The sequence below is a fragment of the Scatophagus argus genome, chromosome 3 (assembly GCF_020382885.2).
Source record: "Scatophagus argus isolate fScaArg1 chromosome 3, fScaArg1.pri, whole genome shotgun sequence".
NCBI classification, from domain to species: Eukaryota; Metazoa; Chordata; class Actinopteri; family Scatophagidae; genus Scatophagus; species Scatophagus argus.
In genome coordinates, this window is record NC_058495.1 from 20244529 (window position 1) to 20271448 (window position 26920).

Genomic DNA, 26920 nt, shown 5'->3' on the forward strand with positions numbered 1-26920 from the left:
GTTAAGGTATATTTGAAGCCGTTTAATGAAGCGTGGTCAAATGGTAGTTGAAGTTGCCGCCACACTAGTTTGACCCTGTTTCATTGGAGGCAGTGAGGCAGAAGGGAGCATGGGGTAGTACCCTCTGACTCGGCTACAGTGGAAAGAGTGCAATGTATATGAGCAAAGGGTATTTTACATTAATGTTTGAAGCTCTTATCTGCTTCAAACAACTCAGGATGTTTGTCGGGGGAGTAGAGTGGTGAAGGAAACCTTTTTATTTGCTAAGCGTGGTTTACAGTTTTTTTATTTGTTTGTGTGTGTGGGTTGCTTTCTGGCTCACATGAACTATCTGTTTTCTGTTTGCTTTCTTTACCTCTTTCTCCATTTTCACTTTGGCTCACTGTAATGTTCCTCCACCGCTCTTGTTTTTTCCTCCCTTCCTTCGAACCCAGTGCACTACCTCGTGTGGGCCAGGCTACCAGATGCGAGCGGTGAAGTGTGTGGTCGGCTCTTATGGTGCTGTCATGGATGACACAGAATGTAATGCTGCCACTAGACCCACTGACACCCAGGTAAGCATTATCAGCCTTTCTTCTTGCCTCTCTTCTCCCTCTCTTTTACTTCTCTCAATGGCTCAAACTTACTTTCTCTCTTCTGTGCTGTGAAAGCTAAAGTTGGTCCATGGTTGAGTTTCAAACTGAGACCTTTAAGTCTCACAGAAGTCATTTTAAGTAAGTATGTACTCATTTTGCCCAGGCTCATTGCTTCAAAACATCTCTCAGTTTTGACAGGTATGTTCATCTGGTTTAGAACTCACAATAGCTGCTGAGCTCCCTTTGTAGAATTTTTGGCCCTCGTCACACTTGACCAGATGCTTCTGCTTGAGGTGGTGAAATAAGTTTGTTGTATTTTTGCCTTTTGTTGGTAGAGTCTTCTTGTACTGCTGCATGTTACTGTGGTTTGTTATACAGGTGATGGAATCTTGGAAGTTATAAATAAAAGTCAAACATATCATGACAAAGAAACATGTATGTGCTCTAGAAGTAAAGAAAATTAATTTTATTGTTGTAGCCATTGGGACTTTCAGCAGGATATAGAGCCATGCAGTCTCACTCGCTCTCAGACCTGATGCTTTGACAGTGAACATGTCACAAGATGCACAACGCCTCAAGGTTTCAGTCCGCAAATCCCTATATATTCAGCCTTAGTGGACCGGCATTACTATGAACAATATGATATTACACACAACCCATTCTTCAGATTAATGACAAATAACGTTTTTTAATATTTCAAGCACTCTAGTTGAAAAATGACTCCGTCTGCATTGCTCTCTGGTTTACATGTGAAGCTGTTCGTGTTCTCCAAATCTGTTTGTTAAGTGTGCCGCATACACAAAGAGACACAGAAACACCAAAGAAACCTATTTTGAGCTGAATGAGAGTTTTGTTTGGTCAGCGTGGGGCGTAAACCCATTTCAGAGGGCTGAGCATGCAGACTCAGGATGAGGCCCCCCTTTAGTCGCGGTGGCTCTTAATTCCGGTGCCTGGGCCAGCAGAGCCAGTGACCCTGAAGCAGTCGCCCCACCTCGTTGTGATTCTAACCAGCCAGCCATGAAGTGGGCCACCAGGCCGCCAGTCCCACCACCACCTGCCACCAAGCAGGGCTGAGAAAAAGAGGGACAGATAAAAGGATGGGGGCCTGAGTACAAGGAGGAGAGAGAGGTCGAGGCAAGAGATGCCTTGCTTGGTACTTCCACCCATAGATTGGATAAAGGCTAAACAGATATGAACACTGCTTGGACCTATTATATATTTTATAATAAACACGTAAAAAATCAGAAAGCATCACATATTTTGTTAGCTTATACTTGTAAAATGTGAGTCTGACAGGAAGTGTGTGTAGAGCCGCTTTGCCGTGAAGACTATTTGCTTCCGTTAGGAGGCAGCGTGTGGAATGTGGAGCCTGCTCACAGCCTGTGCAGCCTGATTAAGGCCTTCATTCCTGGAGACTGGGGGTCAGAGGGCACCAGAGGGCATGGGGGGAAAAAAGAGGAAAGGGCGGAAGGTGAGGGACAAGGGGGGGTGGATTAGGGGTGGAGTTTACAACCACGCCAGCATGGGTATTGGAGCCCTGAATACCACTCCACTATGACCTGTTATGACAGGGATCAGGGCTTTATGCTGAGTGGCTTACTGCCACAATCCATAGTTTGAACTGACGGGGGGGGACCCTGTTAATGTTGTTTTGGTAAGGTGGGAGGAAAGGGTTGATGGGAAACACAGCTACTCTCAAAGGCAGAGCTGAAGGAATATAGTTTAAGTTGGTTACTGACTGTCCCATGTCAAAGGAGCTATCTCTGATATTCGTGGTATTTTGTGGTCAGGGACAGATGTTGTTACAGTATATTCATTTTGTTAATCACTGCATGAATGGGTGAATGTGTCCTCCCTTCCACAGGACTGTGAACTGGCCCAGTGTCCCAGCAGCCACCCTGTTCCCCCAGGGACCAAAGTCCCCACCCACCAGGGCCACAAAACCCAGTGGCGGTTTGGTTCCTGGACCCAGGTTGGTTGTTCTGTTAAATCTTCAGTCCGTGTGTCTCTTTGTTGGTCTCCAGCTTCTTAACCTTTCTTCTTCTCTGCATTATCAGTGTAGTGCCAGCTGTGGCAAAGGGACAAGGATGCGCTATGTGAGTTGCCGTGACAATCAGGGTGGTGTGGCAGAAGAGTCGGCCTGTGCCCACCTACCAAAACCCCCTGCCAGAGAAGTATGCTCAGTAGTGGCTTGTGGACAGTGGAAAGTGCTGGAATGGACTGTGGTAAGAAAATCACAAGTCATCATCATTTATTCAGCTGTATCTGACGCAGTTGTCATAAATTATCTCAAAATTACGTTAAGTGGCTACACCTAAATTTATATAAGCTCACCCAATGATGCAGAGGATAGCTCCAAATAAGCTGAAATTTGGAAAAAGAATTCTCCTGTTTCTCATTACACAGAGAGACAGCACCGTTGATTAATCTCAATTGTGTGTGATCAATATTGCTATGCAGATGTTTTTGTTCCTGCAAGATTTATTTATTTCAGTGTATTTTGCATGATTTTTCACCTACACTGACAGTTCTGGTCTGCACACGCTATGTGGATGTTTGTGTGATCAAAGATGTGGAAACAGGGTGGCTGCTGGAAGGCAAGTGTGTATCAAGGCCTGGAAGAGGGCTGGGATGAGTCTAGAGAAGGAGTTTATGTGTGTGTGTGTGTGTGTGTGTGTGTGAGAGAGAGAGAGAGAGAGAGAGAGAGAGAGAGAGTGAAATGAAGTTTCTGGAGCTAGGAGAGTCAAGGGGCTGCAGTGAGGGGCTCCAGTCTTGTTTACAGATGTTTCTCATCAGAGTCCCGGTGATACAGTACAGCCAGACTGCAGGTCTGGTTACCATACACACACACACACACACACACACACACACACACACACACACACATGTACCAACAAGCCAAAGACACTCATTGACCCCCCCCAACCACCCAAAAAGAAATAGTTCATCCCCAGGCCAAAAAACATTTCACAGTGCTATCCCAGCCGCACATACAGACCCACATGAACATACACGAGATTTACCAATGCTTTATTGCAGCAACAGATCTCTCAAACATAAGGGCGTTTTGTTATTATTTTGCTATTCCTTCATTTAGTATTACATCATATACATTGACTAATTGTATGTAAAACCTTCGTACAGTATCTAAACTCATGGCCTCCATAACACTGTGACAGAGCAGTATAAACCTCTGGACAGTGTAATCCCAGGCGAGGTTTTTGAGGAGACAGCTGTTGCATAAGCATAATAGATCACCTTATGCAAGACAGAAAGTGGACTCTGCTATGGAAGAGCTGAGTGAGGAGCCATTAGTGCTTGGCAGAAGATCTGCCTTGTGTTCTTTTCCAAAAAAGATAGCTATATACTCGGGTCATTTAAGAATATCCTGCATGGGCAGCCAGAGCCTTGACCATTTGTTTTGTTTAATGCCATATTTGACTGCATCAGCACGCTCAACACCAAGTCAAGGATGCTGTCAGTGCACCACGGCAAGGATGAGCCCGGTCAAAGAGTTTCTATCAATCTAAAGGCCCAGCTGAGGAGTGTCAATTTTCCACTTTGGTGGCATCGCAATTTCATTTGTATGCAGTTGACACAGCTCTAGTTGCTGGCTCTGGTTTGGCTCTGCCCTCAGCAGGTCTTGGGGTGCGGTTCTTATGAAGTGTAAATGGGGTTAACAGCTCCATAACTATGGCCGCTGTGTAGTCGCCCCCAGCAAATGGGTTTAAGTACCTTGGGGTTATGAGATCTACTGTTCAGTGCAGTGTTTTTGTTTGGTGCCAGTCCATGTGTCTAGGGAGATTTCAATGTCCTGCTCACATGGGAGAAATTCTGGTTAAATATCTGTTTTTATTAAGCTCACAGTGACCGCATGAGCAACCGACGCCCTGAAAATGAGAATCAACAATCAACCATCTTTCTCCATCATACAATGATGATTTGTTGTTGTGTGTATGGTTGTATGCCTGTTTGCATCTAGATGGATATGAGCATATGCATCTATACGCGGGGCTGATTTCTTTATCCCTGATATGTATGTGTGTTTTCAGTGCTCGGTAACGTGTGGTCAGGGGAAGACGACGCGGCAGGTGCTGTGCGTCAACTTCAGTGACCAAGAAGTGAATGCTAGTGAGTGTGACCCAGATGATCGTCCTAGCACAGAGCAGGACTGTGCTATGTCTCAATGCCCGTCCCGCTCCAGTGAGTCCCGACCGTTCCCGTCCTCACCAAACTCCAGTGGCAGGAACAACCTACCCCGCAGCCAATCCCATCAATGGCGGACTGGACCCTGGGGCGCAGTAAGGCATCCTACACACCACAACACCTCAAATTTGAAATATTGTGCTTAATCTTATGCAACCAAACCCTCAGCTGAACCAATAAAAGTCTGCAGAACATTTTACAAAGATAGCAGTTGAGCTGAGGCAGCACTGAGATCGCTATTTTTAATGATCCTACCATTAGGAAGCTACTTCACATAGCATTATAACTTCACACCATCAACCATTCAAGGCCATTCTATTCACCCACACAACCATACATTCCATGTAAGCTTTCTTCTGTTAGAGAGTTAACTGTACTAACTTTCTTTCTGGCACTGAAGTAGTAAAAAAAAGAGCAGAGAAATACTCTGCCGCTTTCGTGTTTGTACATTAAATACGACTCATAGCTGGTTAGCAGGTTAGCTTTGATGGATTAAACAAATATGTCATAACATTAACAATAATGTTAATTAGTGAGCTTTAGGGGTCCTTAGGCAGAGCCAGGCTAGGAATGAACCCATTTCCAGTCTACGCACTAACCAGCTTCTGCTGTATCAGCTTCTCTTACAGATCTTTATAAGTGTAAAGGGTTTTAATTTTCTGGTGTTGCAGGGATGTGGGGTGGTTTAAGCACTAATGTAAATTGAAGTGCAGTAATTTCTTCTTCAGTTTGTAAACCAGTTATTTTCTTCCTACAAGGCACTTTGTAACCTGATACAGACTTTGACAAATGCTCATGAAGCAAGGCTCAGTTCTCCTGGCCCTTCACTCTTCTTAGGCCAAGGCTTTAGCCATGAGATGCAGTGTCACAGGACAGTGTGACCCGAGTGCACAAGCTGGATCTCTTTCTTTGCGTTGTTGAGCTGTTTTCTGAAGAAAGTAGGTTAGTGATTATCCCCGTCTTAAAATAATTTTGACCTTTAAATAATTCTGGGAAGTGATTGAAGCTATTTCTGGTCACTCTTCCTTCCTCTGTGCAGAGGATGTGTATTTTAATATAGCGGCAGACATAGTCAGTCATTTGACATGAGATGCCTCCTAGTATTGTTCTCTGAAAGAGAGTGGTCCTATGTCTGCACACAATATATACCACATAGTGCACACTCGTGTTTTATACGTCACAGAGTCGAAATAAAATGTAAATAATATACAACATATCTCTCTGGTACTCATTTACACGTGTGTACTGAGCATGTCTTTGTGAGAACCAACCATCTGACAATGTGCGCTTTTCACTCTCTGTAACAACAGTGCTCCAGCACATGTGCAGGAGGTTTCCAGCGGCGGGTAGTAGTGTGCCAGGATGAGAACGGGTACCCTGCCAACAGCTGTGAGGATCGCAGCCGGCCCAATGAGCAGCGATCCTGTGAGTCAGGGCCATGTCCACAGTGGATCTATGGCAACTGGGGAGAGGTAAGACAGTCAACATATCATTGCTGTTTACATCATAGTACACTTTACCATGGCTTTTGAATTTCCTTGGCAGATACAGTCTGGTTTAGAGAAAAAACTGTAAAATGGGATCCTCATTTAAGGTTGAATAGTGACTTTGACTGATGCATATGTTCATAGTTTGGTGGCCTGAAAGTACATTAGAAATCATCTAAGATTTGGCTTCACAGTCTCCATACGTCACACAAAAGAGACTTATTTTTACATGAAAAAACACACTCACACTCAAAAATCTTCTTCACATTCCCATTTGTAAAACACAACGTCTCCTCCTGCTGTCCTCAGTGCACCAAGCCATGTGGAGGCGGGATAAAGACGAGGCTGGTGGTGTGTCAGCGTCCAAACGGCGAGCGTTTCAATGATCTGAGCTGCGAGATCCATGACAAGCCACCAGATCGTGAGCAGTGCAATACTCAGCCGTGCCCATCTAGTCCCCATTGGAACACAGACCCATGGAGCTCGGTACGCTCATAAAAAATACTCTATACCTTGTTTTTCAACCTCACGTTTTTTCAAATACCTGTAGTCTTACTCTCTCACAAACAGTCTTAAAGGGGCAAGATGACTATGGTGCTTTTGCACTGGAGAAGTTACAATCCCACTTCTCTGCTTTCACTTTTAACCTCCTTCACTTTCTGCTCCCTCTCTGGTGCCTGCGATTGGTCAACGTTTCCTCAAGACATTTGGAAAGTTCATTTCTGTTGCACTTAAATGGCAAAGATGCGTTCAGTTGCAAATATGCAAAAAAGTACAACAGCATAAAATTCTTCAGTGACAGCTGTGACCATAAGAACATTTTTTTGTCAGTCCTAGTTTCCATAAAACTGTTGTTGAGCCTTGTTTTAGTATTTGAAAAAAAAATTCAGGATCACTTTGTATCACAATCAAAATTAGTTTTGTAAAATATTGTTTTTAAAGATAATTTATTAAGATATTCTTTCCTTTTTATCTTTTGTATATAGCATTAACTTTAAAAAGTGATTTATTTTGTGTCTTAGCTCTTTGTATTCGCACATTTAGCCAATCGTTGTTCATATGCAAATACTGATGAATGTTTTTGTATATCAGGAATATACAGTACAATGCCTTGTTCTTTTACTATCCAAAGAATGGCCCATAATCTCCAAATATGTGGTGCTACACAATCTAGTTGATGTTCTGTTATGAACATTAAAAGCACCAGCTTGCATAGGGCTGTGTACTACACATATATCTCTGTGCTATATAAATCTATGAAATGGCTATTGTATCAAGAATTCAATTTGTCTCAAGGCACATGTGATTTTTTTTTTTTTTTAGAGAAGTTACTAATCTTATATAGACACTTTATTTTATAGTTTATGTATTTACCCTCTGCTATGAAACCAACAGTGGTGTTGCCCTTAAATGACACTGACACGGAAACATGAATATGTTGACGCAAAAGTTCCTGAAACGTCCAGTATCAGTAGTAAACACCAGCAAGCAGCAGTTGTACTAGGGCTGTAAAATAAAGTGTCTCGCTGAGTTTGTGGTAATTAGAACTAATAGCCATTGTATTTCAGATTGGCAGAGGGTTTCGACCCAGATTTCCTTAGTGTGGCCAGAAGAATAGGTTTAAATCTCTCTGCTCCAAAGGTGCTTTGATATGAGTGTATTTATATTGTGTTAGCTGATGTTTTCTTTGTACATTATAAGTAAGTACTCGGTGTTGCTAAATATGTTATGCTCAACAATACCTCACTTGGAACAAAACACAATTCATCTAGCCATTAAACAATGACAGCCTACATTACAGGGGTGCTTTGGCCAAACAAGGGAGATATAAGATATAACTATAAAAAAAAAATGAACCATCATATTTTTGGTCAGTTAGGTGTTTATTGTGGAACACTGCTTTTTGGTGCTGTACTTTTTTATTTTTTTCTATGAGCAGTTAGTGGATTGACCAAAATGATCAGCTTAATGCAAAGTGCATCACAGATTTGATGAAATCATGCTGAATTATCTGCAAATGTCTATCAAACAACTTGCTCAACCTTTAAGAGAATGGGCTGTTAAAAGTCATACTTTGAACATGTGATACCTGTGACCACAGGGGAAGTTAATAATGTTTTGTATCCAGAGCTCTTACTCTGAGCCAACCTAATGTGTCTACCTCAGTCTCTGTTTTGATTGCCCCCCTGCCGTATCTTTCTCTCCCTTGCACTGGAGGGGTTTTGGCTGGCTAAGATTAAGCATGAGTTGTTGAGGCTACCCAATGCAGTTGATGGCCCTAAACACAGATTCAGTGTGAGTGGGTGTGTGTGTGTGTGAGTGTGTGTGTGTCTTTATGTCATCTCCCACCTTGTAATGCTTACTATCCTGCTGTGGACAGTGAAAACTGATCCAGAATCTGTGGTTAGGGGCAACTTTTGCCTGCAGCCCACCCAGTTGACTCCTCCTGGTCATAAATGTCTATACTGACATGACACTTTATTTTAAGGGCCTGTTAACACAGCAGTGAGAACATTTTTCTTACCACACATCATTTACTAATGAGAACTATCACTCATAATGACTTCCGTATGTGTGATTGTAAGGCATCCTGAAAATTAAATCTAGGTTGAATCGGTGAAAGTAGAACTCATCCTTTTATTCCTGTTTAGCTTTTCACTCTTAGCAGTTTGACTTGTCGTCAACCTTTTGGTTCAAACAGCAGTACAACTCAAACACCATATCAACAGGCTCTTGAAATAAGTCTATTGTATGTCTCTTATTCACACATGGCAGTATTCTGTAGTCTGTGTTTCAAGAAGATTTCTGTACATTTATGTAATTACTTGTATTTATTGTTACTTCATTATAATGTTATGTCAATATTTAATTTTTTTATGGATTTGTTGGATTTCTGTTCATTTCCAGAAAAGGTTACGATTAAAGTGAAGTAGAGGTACTTTCAAAGGCTTTTTTTCATTCTTATTTGAGCAAACCATTTGGATAAACATTCAGATTACAACTCGCAACGTGCAGCAAAATTCTGTCCAATTTACAGTCAAATGTTTTCTGCTCACCGGCACCCTATGTGCTGATACATAGATAAAGGTGTAAAGGATCAAGATGTGAAGTTAGGGAATAAGGGGGTAACAGTTTTACATTTATGTTTTGGATACTACAGACCATAGTTTACCTCAAAAACAGAAGATGGTCTCAGCATGCCAGTCACTCGACCAACACACTTCAATGACAGATCCTTGTTTATTACCTCCTCCAAGGATGGTCATGCTTATGTCCCCCATAATATTAGCATAGGCAAAGAAAATACAGTAATACATTATTTTTTAAGTTCCCAGATTGCACACTGATATGTGAATCAGTATGTACGGTACTGGTACACCATACAAATATTAGAAAAGAATCAGAGAAGAATTATGCTGTACATTGTGGGCCATAATCCAAAGTGTTCCCAACATTTTTGTCAGATGCAGTGAGCAGGCCGAGGTCTTTGCAAACTAAGACAAAGGAGAGAACAACAATTCATCATGGATTTGTTGTCCAAAAAGTCAGAAGATAGATAGATAACTGATGCAAGTACCAATCCCTTAGAACATTCATTAAGCTAATAGCCTCTCTGCTTGTAGTCCTTCTGCTGAGCCCTTTATTGAAATCTTTAACCCAAGATTGCCAGCTCCATCTTTATGGTAATTACAGTGTGTTTGTGGATAAGAAAGTGTCCTACATGATTTAGTGTTTTACCGTTGACTTTGGCTAAAAGATTTTTAAAGAGATGCCTGGCGAATAGCTTATAAAGCAGTCCTCCCTGCCAGTCTCTTGAACGAAGTGTTTTTCCTAAATGAAAAGGCTACAAGTCACTGAGCAATATCCTTGTTATTTTACGTGGTCAGGGCCCCCGCTCTTGAGCGACCATGCTTTTACCGTCTGCATCAGGAGTTCAAAACTCCATCAAGGTAAATCTTTGTCCTGTGTGACAATGCCTTAGTATATCTCCCATTTCATTTACTGTGCTCATTCATTCTTAATGCCTACCCCAGCTTTTCCTGGGATGCCTGGTGACACGTGCTTGGCTATGAAGTTGCCCCCTTCTGTCAGGCCCCGCTACTACATGGGTTGATGATAGTGTACCAATGTGGGGGCCAGTGACAGTGATTCAAATGAGGGGGGTTGTCAGCAAGACAATGTGGTGGTCTACTGGTGGGTCAAGGGTCATGTTTGATCTGGGAGAGGCCCCTTCCCAGTTTGTCCCATCAGCACAGACATATTTCTGGGAAATTGCTGTGATCCCCAGTGGGGAAAAAAAAAAACACAAAACCCAGTTGAATAGGATTCCCAAACACTCTACTGACATTGAAAAGTGGTGTATTTAAAGGGTTTTATTTCGCATGGTGCTGACCAATGTGCCCATATGGATTTTTATAGTTAAAGTCGTATGATTTTAATGATGCATTTCTTATCTGCATTGTAACCCCCTTTTCATCCAGATTAAACTGATGGATTGTTTAAACTGTCAGACTCTTGACTGACACTGTTTAAACCACACAGCACATTACAGGATATGGTCTGCACTTTATAAGGTGCTTTTCATACCTTAACAGACAAGACACGTTACAATTTCACATACTGATGTCGATGGAGCAAACTGTTAGCCTGCCCATTGAAAGCAACTTGGTCTTGGCCAAGGACACTTTCCCAAGGACATGTGCCTCAAACTACCAACCCTGGTGCTAGTGGACGATCCACTCTACCTCCTGCAAATAAAACTGATGCAAATAAAATTGTTTATATAGTGTATTTTTTGTGATGAAGCAGGAATTGTGGAGTTAAAGTATGTGAATCCATGAAGTGCTCTGGATAGTTACAGAAAAGTTAATCAACGCTGCATGTGGGGGGTCATGTACCCATAAAACACATGGTGTTTTAATCTGACCCATGTGCACTAATTATTAAGGTATTCTTAGTGTATTTCAGCACAGTACAACAGCAGGAAAGCCTTGGTAAAAAGAAGTATATAAAACCTATGAGGAGTAACCCAACGTTTGAACGGAACAACAATCTGGAAGACCACCTTGGTCTGTAAATGCTTTCTATTCTGATTTGAACCTTTACTGAGGGCTAAATGTTGACCCACTTAATCTCCACAAAACAAATGTGTTGCCTTATAGTGTTCATGTAAGGCGATAGCATTAAAAGTACAATCTCTACTACAGTCGGGGTATTTGGTATCAGAACTGTACTACAGTTACCATGAAGTCATTCCTCTCTCTCCTACTGTTCATCACGGAAAGTGCTATCACAAAGAAAAACAATCAAATGTCATTTTTTTATTCAAATGTAATCACAATATTTGCATAAGAATCACACAATGTTGATATGACTCATTTTCTTTATTTCTTGGCAAAAAAAACCTGAGTCATCATTTTTTTTTGTCTTTATTGATCGAATAATCGGACAGTCCGACGACATCACTGGCAACATAATCCCAATAAATCAAGTGCACTACAGACCACAGATTTAACAAGGGGAATAAGCATTTTATTATCCCCTCCTTTCATGGGCACTCCTACACTTCCTCCCGCCCTAAATGAGGTGAAAGGTCATGGCATGTTCCTGTCTAGTACAGTGCCTTGCTGGCCAGGACAGCAGTGCATGCTGGGCCACGTACTCGTTCAACTCGGAGCCTGTCGCTTCCCATCCATCCCCAAATGAAACGCCCCCTTTGATTATCCAAGCACAATCCAACCCTTCTCCACTCCCTCCTGTGTGTGCGTGTGTGTGTGTCTGCCTGTCACACCGAGTTAGACTTCCAGTAACTCGGTGAACCTGGAGCTGAATCAAACTGCTGCCGGGGTCACTGGGCACACTTTGCCATCATTGGACTGGCTACCCACGTGGGACAGAGTCTCACGTCACAGAGTCACAAAACAAAATGATTTAACTGTAAAATAAATACTTCACTGCTTTTTGATTATAGCTGTGCCACCATCTATTTTATACCATGGAGATTTAATTTAGCCTGATATTCAGTAAATTATGGACACTGTGAATCCCAATCAATGCTGCTTGACTTAGGAGGGGAGAACCCCACATGAGAATTTCACTGGTTTCAAGTGTGTACAGCTTTAACACAAAACATACCTTTTGATTTCAATTTAACTCCTTCTTTCCTGTGACATCTTGCAGTGCTCTGCTGCCTGTGGAAGAGGGTTCAAGTCCCGTAAAGTAAGCTGCGTCACTGGGTCTGGCCGCCCTGTCCCTGAGGAAAACTGCCAGGCTCTGTCCCCCAAACCCAATAAGCAGAGGCGCTGCCGAGGCGGACGATGTCCCAAGTGGAAGACAGGCAGCTGGGGAGAGGTAGGACTCTTTGACCCTGCTATAAAACACTCCTCAACCACTCTTGTTCTCACACTACCAGACATGTTTTTTTTTTCCTTCTTCCACTTTAATGCTTACCAGCTTGCTTGCAAGTATGCACACATGTGTAAACATCTGCAGCTAAAACGGACTGTATTTATGCACCATGCCAGGCCACTAACTAAGGCAGGGTGCTTTAACACATCACATGGTGGTTAGCTGGGTTGCAGCACAGGCCTGGGGCAGCTGCTAACAGGGGTTTTGAGGTAATGTGGCTTCCCAACAGCCCCCCCTCTCCCCTCTCCTTTTTTTATCTGACTCAAATGATGCAGCCAGGGGTGAACCTACTCCTCTTCCTCTGGACCCAACTTTTCTCTCCTCTCTATCCTTTTTATCCTTCTTCTCACTGTTGCTCCATCCTCCCCTGATCACGTCTTTTTTTTTCCTTCAAGCCCCTTTTCACTTCTTTCCTCTCTTGATTCCTGCCTCCCCCAATGGGAACCACATGTTAATCTTTTCTTTGAGTGCCCTACTAACCAGGCAGTCCACTGACGTCATCATGTCAGACACACTCACTACATGCACCTGGGCTGCTGGACAGCCTGTTTGGTGCTTGTTTGCTTTTTCTGTCCCTTCCTTTACTCTCTCTCTCTCACACACACACTCTCTCCCTCTCTCTTTCTCTTTCTCTTTCTTTCTTTTCTTGAGTCCTCTTTCTCTGAATTCTCCCCACTGGCTGAGAGTCCAAGCACAGAGCCACATCTGTGCTCCACACGTCAGGGAGGATGTGTGTCTGCTCTGAACAGCTGTGGACTAGGACACATGCCAGGTGAAAATGATACTCCGCACAAGCCTCTTAGTCAAGTAAAACACTGATTACCCATGATGCAGCAGGGTGTCCAGTGGTTCAACTGCAGACTGATAATATACACATATACACATGTGTGTCCCATATTAATGCACATGTAATTATGTATGTAACAGACTCAAGCTGCTGAACATGGAGTCCATCTCATTATCTCATGTCACCCCAGCTTGATCGCCTGGAGATGTTCATCACTTCCTGTTTCTTTAACCTGTAAACATATGAGCAGTTATGACAGTGGTACCAATCTCTCTCACATACTCGAACACAGACTTAAACATCGTATGAGTTGTACTCTAATATACCCCCCCCCCCCCCACACACACACACACCAGAAAAAAACTCTTCAGACTTGCATGAATTATCTGTTATGATGAATGCATTATGTAGTTCATTAGCATCACATTAACATCAGTGCAGGTTGTTGAGAATAATCAACATCTGTCTGAAAGAAGAAAAGACACAAGAAAATTCCTGTTAAATGTCATCTCCAAAGGTATGAATACCAAATTTTAAGTTTAAAAAAGCCAAATCTATGCATTGCTTATATCTTGTGATTGTTTCGGTGATCTATCTTAACGTCTGGACAGAATTAGCAGACAACAGGACAGATTTTTTCTCCCTCTGTCGATCTTTGCTCCTTCAAACATGTTGCGTTTTAAGGCAGAAAAGACACGCTTTGATTAAAAACATTGCTGCTGTAGCTCAGACGGTTTCACAAAATCTTGCACTTTCCAGGCTCCAACTTGAATTTCTTCGCATTTCTGTAGAAAAACATCATTATCGATCACTCTTTATATAAACTGTGTAGAACATGGAGGCAGGCACCTGGTTGCAGTTTTTAATACATTCATAATAAGCCAAGCCCTGTGATTAACAGATTCCATATCTATTCAATAACAGCAGAAGTACCTTGAAGTTAGTCAAGAAAATTTTGCATCTATAAACATATAATTCAGTGTTGGCCACATTTAGACGAATGTGAGCACAATTACTTGAGTACTCAACAAAATCAAAAGTGATAAGACACAAAGTGACACCCAGAACTTAAATCAACAGTCACAATAAGATACAACATCAGTACAATCTGTAGTAATATGTGAATATATAATACATGTCAAACATAATATACTGATAAAATATGTCCTGGTTTTAGTCAAGAATGTTTCATTAAAATAAACACGGCAGCTATCAGACAAAGTAGAAATACCAGAAAGTGAATGTCATTATACACCCGAAGCTTAATGCGTATCGCGATATTACGGGAATATAAACTAAATCTTTGATCTGCAGTAAAACAATAAACTTAGCGCAGTTGTAAAACATCGACTAAACGTTTTCAAAACTAGTACCTGTCTTGTTTTTCAGTGTTCCGCATCGTGTGGCGACGGCGTCCAGCAACGAGAGGTGTTCTGCCAGGTCGGAGACCGACGCAGCCCGCTGGAGAGCGGCTGCTCCCAGCGCTCCAGACCGGCGTCCAGCCAGAGCTGCCGGGTCGCCGACTGCCCCTCTCGGTACCGGTGGAAGGAAGGAGACTGGCAGACGGTAAGCTGAGGAAGCATCGAGGAAGCCCTGAAAAGCACTGTAACCTGCGTGCAAGAAAACCAGACGTCCTCACCACTCTCTGTGTCTCCAAGCGGACGAGGATGAGTTTGCTGCTCCGTCATAACTAAAGTCTGAGTCGCAGCTTCAGTGGCCAGAGGGGAGGAGAGGAGATGCTGCGCTGCCCTGATGAAAATCAGATGATCAGCACTTTTTTTTCTCCCCCCTCGAACAAAAGGCCAAGCCTCGTTCTCATGAGTAACTCCTGCCTTAAAGGCGATTGTCTTTTTTTTGGAGGCAACTCAAAAGTCAAGTAAAATTAAGAAACGTAAAAGCACACCTGCGAGGCATGACTACATGTTGCTGCTTTAAAGGTGGATTAAACTCCCTATTAAAACCAGTTTTAGTTGTGTGGTCCTTGAACACACCATTTTCTGCTTCTCACTGCTTTGTGGCAGGCAGGTCTCGTTAAAAGGTTTAGTCATATACAGCTGTGCACCCATCACAATCTGAATGAAACGTGGTGGCGGTTTTGGGGTTGTTTTTCCTTTCAGTTGTATCTGCTCAAACCACACTTTAGCTGAGTTTTTGACTTAAATCTTGTTATCTATGGATTATCTGACTTGTTTGCTTAGTATAAGGTCGCGGTCAGACCAAGGCTATGTTTAGTGGGTACATTCCTGCTGTGTAACATTCAGCCTCTCCTATAGGCTTGAGGCTACAGATCCTCATCCAGGGTTGGGATTATTAGAACAGACAGTTGCAGCAGGAGGCTCTTCTTCGCTGTGCTCAACTGATGTTGAATCTGGGTCAGTGAACAGCATGAAATGCTCTCTCAGAAAAGAGTCTAATTAGTCTGGAGATGTGTTTGGAGCTCCTTCCCTAAGTGTCCCAATTAACAACTGGAGGTAATTACAACAGTGCCCCTTGGCAGGGGTTAGCATGTCTATGTGTTTTATACTCTAACACCGACTCCACGCATCAGAGGTGAAGTTTCTTTACTGTTTTGCACACACACACCTTGTTTCCATAGGCCTAACTTACATTAGAATGAAATATTTCTTGTCAACCGTCAGTATTACCAAAACATATTGAAAGTCAGGTACTTGTCGTGTCGTGGTAGTTTCAGTCCTGCAAAGTACACAATGACCCAGCTCACAATAGCAGTTCCAAGTATTTCAGTTGTTTGACATTGTTCAACATATTAAGGGTGATGAAGACCAGCTGTGGTCAGCTGGATTTGTAACACCACAGACCGTTCCTGACGCATGTGGAAGCCTCTCTGAGCCCTTACTAAAATGTTTAGTGCTTAAATTACGACTCTTGTGAGCTTGAATGTTGTAACAGTTGAAATACTACATGGACATGGAAATAAAAGACAACCAGGACCAGGTGGATCTGTGCTTTAAATCGAAAGATACCACTTTTATTTCAACACCATAAAGAAATATATATTCTGTATAAATTTATTCTAATCATTTCTTAAGGTTTTTAGGTAAGTTCTCAACTTGTCTAGTCTCTTTTCTGATGAGATTTTGATGAGAAGATCTCAGGTCCATGAGGTCCATATAGACCTTAGCTTAGCTTAGCATGAGCGCTGTAAGAACAAGTGAACAAGTGAACAAGTGACATATCTTGTCATTGGAGGGAACTCACTCCAACGAAATTTGTGCTCTGCATTTAACCCACCCAAGTGACGTGCACACACACAGCAAACCCGAGGCAGTGGGCGACCGCGTGCAGCACCCGGGGAGCAGTGGGGGTTAGGTACCTTGCTCAAGGGTACCTCAGCCATGGACACCGGTACGGGGAATCGAACCAGCGATCCACCAGTTACGGGTCCGACACCCTAACCGCTGATCCATTAGGCATTAGATTTCGCTTTGCCCTGTCCAAAGTTAAAATAATAATAAAAAAATAACCCACACCTCTCAGCCTAAATAGTTTATTGTATTGTTTCATCCATAGACACACAGAAGAATAAAAGCATCAACTTGTGACTTACTTCTGACTATTTCTTGGCCACACACAGCTGCTTCCTGTCACAGGTGGCTAGCTGTTTTGTGCTACTTTCAGTCTTTATTCTAAGATAATTGTATCCTTGTTATAGTTTTATACTTAAAAGACAAAAAAGAGAATAAATGCATTCCCAAAAGGTGGAACTACTACTACTACACTAGGGCCTGTGTTGCTGCATATTGTTATGTATGCATCTCTGATTAGAAGACATAAACTGTGTATTTTGGATCAGGCCTGATTTGTGTAAATATGATATGAGAGACTGGTATCAGTGGGTCAAACACAGGTGTGCTGCACATGTTTTATCCATAAGACATCAATATTATGGATGTGTGCCACCAAAAACAGCTCATTAATTTTGGTGTTCATCTAGTCTTGTTTACCGCTAGCGAATTTTGGCTCTTTCACCAGACACTACTATCATGGACCGTAAAACGTTTCAGGAGTAAGAGGCTGTGTAATTTCTTCTCATTGGACTTGGCCATGTCCTCAGCTCAGGTTCTTCTGCTCGACAGCAAAGTGCTGGCCTCCTAGCTCTTATCTACTGTTTTGACATCCCTGTTAGTCCAATGTGGTGAACATACTACTCTCAGCCTGGTCAGACTGACTCCTTTATTGAGAATCCTTATTTCAAAACCTTGTACGGTACTTGCACATGCAGCTTCCTGGTTGCAGCTGGACAGATTAATGTTCCTAATAGGACTCCTACGTGTTATTTTATTGTGGTGAAAATGCCGGCCTTTGTCTTGTCTCCACTTCAGTGCAGTAAGTCGTGTGGAGCCGGCCACCGACGACGAGCCTTGCAGTGTGTGGACCATAACAAGCAGGAGGTCCACGAGATGTACTGTGTGAACCAGATCAGGCCTCCAGACATAGAGAGCTGTAACACCCACGCCTGCGCGTTAATCTGGATCACAGGGGAGTGGACCGAGGTGAGGGCTAATGTGGTTGTCCCACTACTAAAGGCTTTAAGATGTGAATCGTAAGAAGTCAGGTTGCTCTGAACAGGCAATGCTTTACTCTTCAAAAAGATCATTCATGTGAGTCGCCATCTTCAAATCCAGTGGTGCCGAAATGACAGAAATCAGTTTTGTTTCCTGTGTGGAATACTGTTGTTGTTTCATGCCGGTGATTTATTCTCTCCTCCAGTGTTCAGCCAGCTGTGGCCAGGGCTACCGCCAGCGTCTGATCTCCTGCAGCGAGGTGCATGTGGAGAATGACAACTATGAGTACGGCCATCAGTCTTTGTCCAACTGCCCCGGGACGCCCCCTGAGAGCTACATGCCTTGTAATTTGGCGCCTTGCCCGCCGCCACGGGAGTGGAGGGTTGGAATCTGGGGACTGGTGAGCGAGTCCAGACATTTATCAGTATTTTGTAAGGATGGGAAATACATGTTTTTAAAGTCAGTTTCCTAAAATATAACCAAGAGATCTTGTGAAAAAAAAGAAGCTGAAGTTATTAGGTTATTAGGTTAGTTCAACAGTTCTTAGTTTTTTTGTGATCAATTACAATATTAAAATATTTAACAAATTAGTAAAAAACGGTTGATAAAATTGACATCACACTTGCACTGCCATCCACATGTTTTTATGAGCATTTTAATTTTGTGCATGAAAAAAACAAGAGCAGAAACAGTGGAAATTTGAAAGAACAAAAGCATTGTAAAATTTAGTGCATCAATAAAAGCCAAATGCAACAACAAATGGAAACAAATTAATCATCAGGTCCATGATGACTCTGCACCTTAACCTTCCTCAAATTTATTATTATGAGACAAACAAATGAAATAGCATATATCTGTGATGTCTTTCATATGAGTGAGATGTGAGGTTTCACTGGAGCTGTTCTCGTTGTGTGTTTATTTTTCACATAAATCATGGTACTTTTGACACTTTTTGATATTTGAACTTTGGCTTCAGTTTGATGGCAAATGAAGCATAATCAGTGTTGAACTGGCAAAAATGTGCACACACACAGACAGACACACACTTTTAAGGGGCCATTTTAAAGATAACTGCTGTCATCCACGAGTTTTATTTTCACGCTGTCATGATTTTCTCCCCCCCTCCAGTGTTCAGTGAGCTGCGGTGATGGAGTGATGGAGAGGACGGTGCAGTGTGTGACAGCAGATGGTCAGGAAAGCAATGGGTGTCTTCAAGACAGCAAGCCAGAGGCTAGAAAAGTCTGCAGAAACCCAAGCTGTGAGTACTGCAAGAAAACTACTGTTATGTTTTGTTTTTTTTAACAAAAAATCAAGGCTACCAGGGTTACACTCCGGCCAACTGAATGACGGTATTAGGTATGGCTTGACTTGTTCCGATCGTCTCGGAGATTTGGCCTCTCGTGAAATATTTATGATCCGAGGCAAACATTCAAAGTCTTCCAGTGTATTTACTTCCCTGTGTGGTAGGATGACACTTCAAAGAGTTTGCATTTTCTTTGAGTTAGTGCAGCAATTTGCCACACTTGACTTAACTCCTGAAAACTTTTTGTGTGCATGCATGTGTATACAGTCTGAGTTCTTGTCCTTTCTTAGATCTCTGCATGCTACTATAACACACAAATGTATCTCCTACTTAAGTCCTGCTTGTTTTATGTCTTCAAGGCCGTTTGCCTTCTAGCTGTCAGGAAGTCCAGAGCATGAATGGTCTCCTCCCGGACGGTGAACACTTTCTCAATATTCGAGGCAAAGCACTCAAGGTAAGATTTTGTAATTTAATTACCTCACATATGCACAAAGAACAGTTTATAAAGCTACAACAAGTTCTGTTTATGCAGGGACGAGTTGAAAAGTAGGCCTTTGTGCCTGTTTTCCTGACATTTCAGATGACTCAGCGGAGGACACTGGACACATTGCTGCAGTGTGTGTGTGTGTGTGTGTATGTGAATCTGAATGCACTTGTATCACATTTTAAAGTGCTTGAAATTCATCTGTTCTGCTAGTTTATGTTTCAGGCATAGTTTTGGCGCTGCAGCTTGTACAAGGTTGCAAATATTAGCTCGGTTTCCTCAACGTTATTGTCCTTCTTTTCCTAATCTGAGCTTCTTCTGTACTTGTCTGTTTTTTCTCACCTATCCTGTCACATCCACCCCTTTCGCTCACCGTTGGTTCCCTGCTCCTCCTCCCTGTGGTTGCCACTTCTTCTTTTCCCCCCTTCTCCTCCTTCGCCTCCATCTTTTTCTCCTCAGGTCTACTGTGCAGGAATGCAGACAGAAACTCCACAGGAGTACATCACCTTGGCAACGGGAGAAGCAGAGAATTTTTCAGAAATCTTTGGCTTCAGGTAAACAGCTAACAGGATATCAATGAGAACAATCTGTTTCATTACAAAATCCAGCTGACTCCTGGCAATGTCTTTTTGTCTGTAAATGAAGAAATTCCATTGAAATGTAAGGCTGAGTTCAGGCATTGTGTGTGTGTGTGTGTGTGTGTGTGTGTGTGTGTGTGTGTGTGTGTGTGTGTGTTTCCTAGGCTCAATGACCCCACCCAGTGTCCAGCCAATGGCTCCAGAAGAGAGGATTGTGACTGTCGGAGAGACTACACCGCTGCAGGCATCACCACCTTCTCAAAAGTCCGTCTGGACCTCAGCAACATGAACATCATCAGTGAGTGGCTCAAACACACACACACACACACACACATACATTACAGCATCCTGTGCCAGTGTAAACTCCACATTACTCTCAAATGGGAACTTCCTTTACCATTTAATTATGTCCGTGCTCATGAGGGTTAATGGGTTCAAGATGTCTTCAAAGTTCATTTAAGCAACACACAATTACAAGGCTGGAGGGGATTAAATGAAACTGCTCTAAGTAGATGAAATTATACTGATATTAGGCTGACCCTAAAACTAAGGCAGGATTCAGACCAGTTAAATAGCACAAGCCTTGATCATTAAGGCAGATGTAAGCTATCATTATAAAAGTTCATCTGAGGTCCTGTAGCAACAAATTTCAAGATACACATGTCCTTGCATATTTGTCACATCTTACTTGATGAACTTTGTTGTTCAGCTACAGATTGGCAGTTTGCTTTCACTCGGGAAGGCAATAACATCCCATTTGCTACAGCTGGCGACTGCTACAGCGCCGCACGATGTCCACAGGTGAGAAGAACCACAGCTGTTTGAAATGTGACAGGAGTGGAATTTACCCTTTTTCACAGCACACTTTGTATTGCCATAACAGGAAAAGCACAAGTGTAGCTAATAACATTAATGATGGCTCAGCTCTGAGGAAGTCATTCCATTGCGCAAGGGATGCCTAAATGTTATGCAGGTGTTATTAATTAATTATAATTATAGTTTTGGAATATGTTCCATCAGAAATTACCAAAACGCTCTTAACTGTCATTAATTGATAAAGAAACATTCATTCTTGAAACATCCAGTACTTTGGCTGGTCTCATGTGTTCTTTGGCTCATGGTCTGGTCTGCATGCTTCACCTCCAATGATAAACTGATGTTTTCCTCTTTATGTTCTATATTAATCTACATAAACACACTTTTTACAAAGAGATTTTGGAGTAAGTCCAGTAAGTCCTTATTTCTGTTGCTCTCCATAAATCAGATACTTAAAAGTCTCTTTATCAAAGCACACGGTGAGAGTAATTACTAATGTATCCTTAAACACTGTCTGTTTCTGTGTGACATTTATAATGTCTCTCTGGGCCTGTCTCTTCTTTCAGGGGCGGTTCAGGATCAACCTCTCAGGAACAGGCTTTAAGGTCACTGAGGATGCCTCCTGGATCTCCCAGGGCAACTACGCAGTGGCAGATGTACAAAAATCACAGGTATTGGCAACATGTCAGGTGTCCATATTTTGGAAAATCTTACTCTCACTATAATCCCTATGTATTCCGTTTAAATCTATCTGTCTGCGGGTAGGCATCACTTCACTATTTCTCCTCATGTCTTCTTGGCTTCAGAGCTCTAAGTGGGCAGTAAGTGAGTAATCCCAAGTAGGTTCTGTATTCCCAGCTCCACTTTTTAAACTTCCTGAGAAAGGACACTCATTGGGCAGCTGCTCACTCAAGTGCCTCCCCACCCCCCACCCCCTGTTTTTGCAATGGAGATCAAGCTTGAGAGTGCTTTTGGCCTAGCCAAAAACTGGAGGCAATTGTGATGCCAAAAAGCAGCCACAGTCTTGTAGTCAGGCAGCTTAAATAAAGCAAGGTTGTGACTGTGGGACGAGAGCACTCCAGAGGAGATCAGACAAACCACTCGTCTCACGCTGTGGCTTTCATGTCGTGGGATAGTGCTTTTGGTGTACTCGACTGCTGCAGTTTCCTTTTTTGTTTCTCCATGTTTGCATAAAACCTTCTATTATGCCACATGTAAATTACACCAGTGAAGTGCTGGTGATTAATTAGCTTGTATTTTCTACATGTTTTCATACCTGGTGACAGCCTGCCTGGTGGGCCTCGGCCTCTGTGTGCTTTTTGAAAAGACAAAGCTCATTTCAGAGCCACTAAAACAAACCTGCCGCAAATGCCTTTCAAAGTGACGAAGTTCTCAAACTACTTGGAGAGAGCACAAGTAATTCCTTTGCTGTCTAAGTTGTTTTTTTTTAACAGATCCTTTTCAACTAAATTCTGTTTTACACTGACAGTTCAGAATGGTAAAAGGTTTCTTCACCACAAGACAGAGAAATTCAGCAAAATGTAATCCTGACAAAATCTCATATTCCGCATCTGTTTGACAATGTTATTTTATTATACATTATTTTCTATTATAAAAGTGTATGTTCAGTTAAGCAGCCAGTCACTCAGAACTGATGTTATCCCTCTTGTGTACACAGGGTGGCAGCAGAGTGTCAGGCATGTGCGGAGGCTACTGCGGTAAATGTACACCATCCTCTGGCTCCAGCCTGTCTGTAACAGTGGAATACATCTAATATCATTCTGACAGGTGTGGTACACTCTCTAAATATGACAACAACACTTCAGTTTCGGTTACAAAAGGCACAATCTGTCATCCAGATAAAGACGAATTCAGTCGCTCCACCAAAAATCAACAAATGTGGCAGGAAGCTGCTGTGACTTCAAAAACTGATGAGGATTTTATTGTATATGCACAACATCTAAGTTAGGATTTATGTTTTAATGCTTAAAAAAGGTTGACTTACACAGGTAATACTTCAAAACAGTGCAATAACCAGGCTTACATTTCAGTCTTCAAAAAATGCACACATGAATACACCTGTAACTTACATGGTTAAAAATGACTGCAGCAAAAACAGCAGTATTTCATGTTACAAATATACGTAAATGCAATCTGAATTTCTTTTCACGTAATACACATCTTTCCTTTGTTTAGTCTTGTTCAATGTTAACGTTGTTTACATGTCTTTTTTTTTTTTCCTTTTTAGCATCTATTTCCATTCGCCTCGGCAGTCCTCTTCTGGCACTTCTTTTGTTTTCTTTGGTGCTACAGCCAACTCAGAGCTCAAACCCGTCCTTCACGTGACCTCTTTTACTCCGTGTGTGTGTGTGTGTGTATAGTGTAAATGAATCTTCTGTAAGTATTGTACAGGGCAAGATAAAATGTCTTATTTATTGTACTCTCTTTTTGTTTTTGTATTGTAGTGTATTTTAGCTGTTACGTTTGCAGTAGCAAACATCACACAGCTGCCATTCATCATGTTTTTGCCAGAATGTGCCTTCCAGGTTGGATATATGATATCTGAACTTTGTTAGCACTGTCAGGACTCCCTAGTGCACGGATTACAGCCATACGATGTGTTGTGTTTTGATAATGTTACTGTTGTGATGGACCAAGATTTTGCAGACATATGTACAGATGCCCAGTATAACCACAGTCTCCTTTTAAACTGTGTGCCTTTGAGGATCTCCTCATTGAATATTACCAGTAAGTCCAGAGACTTTTCCAGTTCTAAGCTGTGGGAAACTGGATTGTGGTCAGGCCGCCCCACCTGTATCGCTCCAGCTTTAACCTGCAGCTGCAAGTGTTTGTTCAGGTGGGCTCGTTAACTGCAGTACTTGCTCATTAAGGGTCAGGTGCAACAATAACACACTGCAGGAAAAAGCCAGGTGTCGCCGCCATGTCAACCTCATGTGGCAAATACATCCACGCTGGTGCTGTAATTTCTGGGGATAAAAATATTCACTCTCATTTAGATTACTACAACATATAGATGAGGTAGTTTTGTGTAGTGTAGTCTTGCCAATGGAATATGAACCATTTTAGAATTCACACAGAAGCACCAGAATTGGTCTTAACCTGTTTTGATTTTGGAGAAGTTCCATTATTGCTTTTGGCTGCGTTTAAAGTAGAAGATCAGGACACAAACCTCCTCGCAGCAGGAAGATGGCAGGCATGCGCTAGCAACTGTGAGGCAGTTGAAGAGTATGATAATACTCTATTTTTTAAAGTTTTCCAAGAAAGAAGCGTGCTTATGTCAAGAAAAGCTTGGTGTGGCAGGGGGATTTACAGGCCAAACTGTAATGTTTGTCACACACAGGTACATACACAATCACAGTGAAACACATTACTGGATCGTAAGGAGAAGATTGTGGGTTACAAAAACTGTTGAGATTTTGCTGCCCGACATCAGAGAGAGACAAATTCCTCTGTGTTCTTGCATATCTCTGAGGTAGTGTGCAGTGACCAGAGAGAGCCATTAGCCTTTAGCTTTCACAGAGCAGACGGGTTGTCTTATCTGGAGCAACTTGAAAGAGAGACTTCACCTCAGGCCCATAAAATTCCAGCAGATACTCCGGAGATATGATGCACTGGTCCGGCCCTTGAGACACCTCTCAAACTGCTAAGCTCACAGGCCCCGCAGCGAGATTTCTGTCCAGATGCTGCCTGTAAACCGTTGCCTTGTGTGCCTCACATTCTTCCCTCCACTTTTGTTTTTAAGCATCACTCCAAACTGTACATACTGATATGCTCCAATGTAGAGCATTTAGACTTATTTTTTAATGACAATATCAGGGTACTTCTTGTGTAAGTGTATGTTTGTGTATCTCTATAACTTGTTAGCAGATCTTTTTGAAACAAAATGAGTCGAGAAGAAAATACAAAAAGTAGTTTTGTTTTGTTTTGTTTTTGTTACATCCTGGAAGTCTTAACTGTATGTATGTAGGGTGCACACTCTATGTACAACTGATTAATAAGCCATATTTGCTTTTGTAAGCCTTTCTGTATATGGTGCTCTCTCAGTGCCTCATGTGATAATGAGCACACCTCAGCCAAAGGAAATTTCACAGCCTTCATCTGCAACTATACAGGTGTGAAGTGATTTCTATGGACACAGAGAAGTAAACATTTTGTGTCCTCCAGTCATAGCCAATAAATGAACTTCTCATTGTGAATGTCAGAATTTAGTTTTGTCAGTTGATTTCTCAGGTGTCATAAATGAAGGGATTATTAAGATGTTGAAGTGTATTTATCAGATTTTTATTTGTAACGTGTTTATCAGGTAACTGAAAATGTATTATTGAAGTTTAACAATGTAAAATGTCATTATATATGCTTTATTTTGTATGCAAATATTTATTTTTTACCTTTTCTTTATGTGAATGTACATAGGTTTTGACCATGCAGTATCTCCATAAAATGAGCTGTCTGGGATCATGTTTCCTGTTCTGTGAATACATTTTTTTTATATAGATTTGTAATTTCTGCATCAATAATAAAGTATAAGCAGAGTTTGGGGCAGCCATATGAAAAGCATGATTTATGTGTGAAATCAGATAAGGCAATGATCAGAAGGAAATAAAATACCAGACACATGCTGTGGTTACCTGTGTGCTTCTCACTCTGAGCTCCAGTTTAACCTTCATACATTGTGCAGCTACAACGTAAAAAATCCTGAGCACACAGTCACATTAATGCTCACATCGTAACATTCTCACTCTTGCCTGATTATGATTACACACCCTATAATATAAGGGGTGACTTACTAGTGATAATAATGAGTTATCAGGCCATCATCCAGGTGTCCAACCACTGGCTTTCCTAAATAAATAAAATTCACAATGATTCACACAATAATTTGAATTTCAAAAAAAAAGCAGATTCAGACATTTGATACTGTGATTTAAGGCTAACAGATTTGAAATCATGCAGAAAAACATCAATGATCTTGTTAAAACTCTTAAAAATTACATCTACGCCTTATCCCTCTTATCTTATAAACATACAAATATTGTTCATTTTAAAACTTAAACAAGTCATCTGTTCTTTCACTGAAATATCAATTCTCTGTGTGTGTGCACTAAAGGCTTTGGGTTTCCACATCACATTTGTCTAAGTTGCTTGATAAGATAAGATAAGATAAGATAAGATAAGATAAGATAAGATAAGATAAGATAAGATAATCCTTTATTAGGCCCATAACTGGGAAATTGTAGTGTTACAGCAGCAAACAGGGTATAGAAGGTGCAAAGCATGGAAGGATAAGGGAAGGATGTGCATTCAGAAAGAATAAATACACAGGAAAACAAGTACCTGCATTCAAAAAGAATAAATGTGCATTTGAGTGAAGTGGGGAATAGGTGCTACAGTTGAGGAGCAAAATCAATATACCCTGACTAATTTATACATGTTTCTGGTAATCTCAGGCGAGTCGTATCAATAGGGGCCAACGTATCATTTGAACACTGGTTTTTCAAATGTCTGTCAACAGTTTGAACAAGCTGCCGTGTGAGAGTGGCTGTTAGGATAAGTACAAGGAAAGGAAAGAGAAGGAAGGAGGCTTGCAGAGGCAGGAGCTTTCAACAGCTCCTGAGGGTTTGTCTAAACTGAAGTGATTCAAAAGTAGATTAGCAGACATCCCAGGGGTCAGTTTGTAGAGAAATTTTCTGGTTTCCCTTTTTTTGCTTGAGAACGGTGAGACAGCTCCT

General features: G+C 41.8%; 1 protein-coding gene across 2 annotated transcripts in view; it reads left to right on the forward strand.

Annotated features, from left to right (window-relative positions):
* Positions 1-25804, forward strand: part of adamts9 (ADAM metallopeptidase with thrombospondin type 1 motif, 9) — a 45011-nt gene extending 19207 nt beyond the window's left edge. The window contains exons 24-41 of one of the 2 annotated variants that reach the window (XM_046384569.1): positions 435-554; positions 2440-2547; positions 2633-2800; positions 4628-4876; positions 6092-6253; positions 6578-6754; positions 12449-12619; positions 14853-15029; positions 17807-17977; positions 18195-18389; positions 19118-19247; positions 19652-19746; positions 20236-20330; positions 20519-20652; positions 21064-21155; positions 21737-21841; positions 22849-22958; positions 23419-25804. In XM_046384569.1, the coding sequence (XP_046240525.1) occupies positions 435-554; positions 2440-2547; positions 2633-2800; positions 4628-4876; positions 6092-6253; positions 6578-6754; positions 12449-12619; positions 14853-15029; positions 17807-17977; positions 18195-18389; positions 19118-19247; positions 19652-19746; positions 20236-20330; positions 20519-20652; positions 21064-21155; positions 21737-21841; positions 22849-22944 (2445 nt within the window). In that variant the 3' untranslated portion in view covers positions 22945-22958; positions 23419-25804. Of the gene's footprint in view, positions 1-434; positions 555-2439; positions 2548-2632; positions 2801-4627; positions 4877-6091; positions 6254-6577; positions 6755-12448; positions 12620-14852; positions 15030-17806; positions 18086-18194; positions 18390-19117; positions 19248-19651; positions 19747-20235; positions 20331-20518; positions 20653-21063; positions 21156-21736; positions 21842-22848; positions 22959-23418 lie in introns of those variants that run through there. The other variant, XR_006843015.1, reaches the window with a different exon arrangement.
* The last annotated feature ends 1116 nt before the right edge of the window (positions 25805-26920 follow it).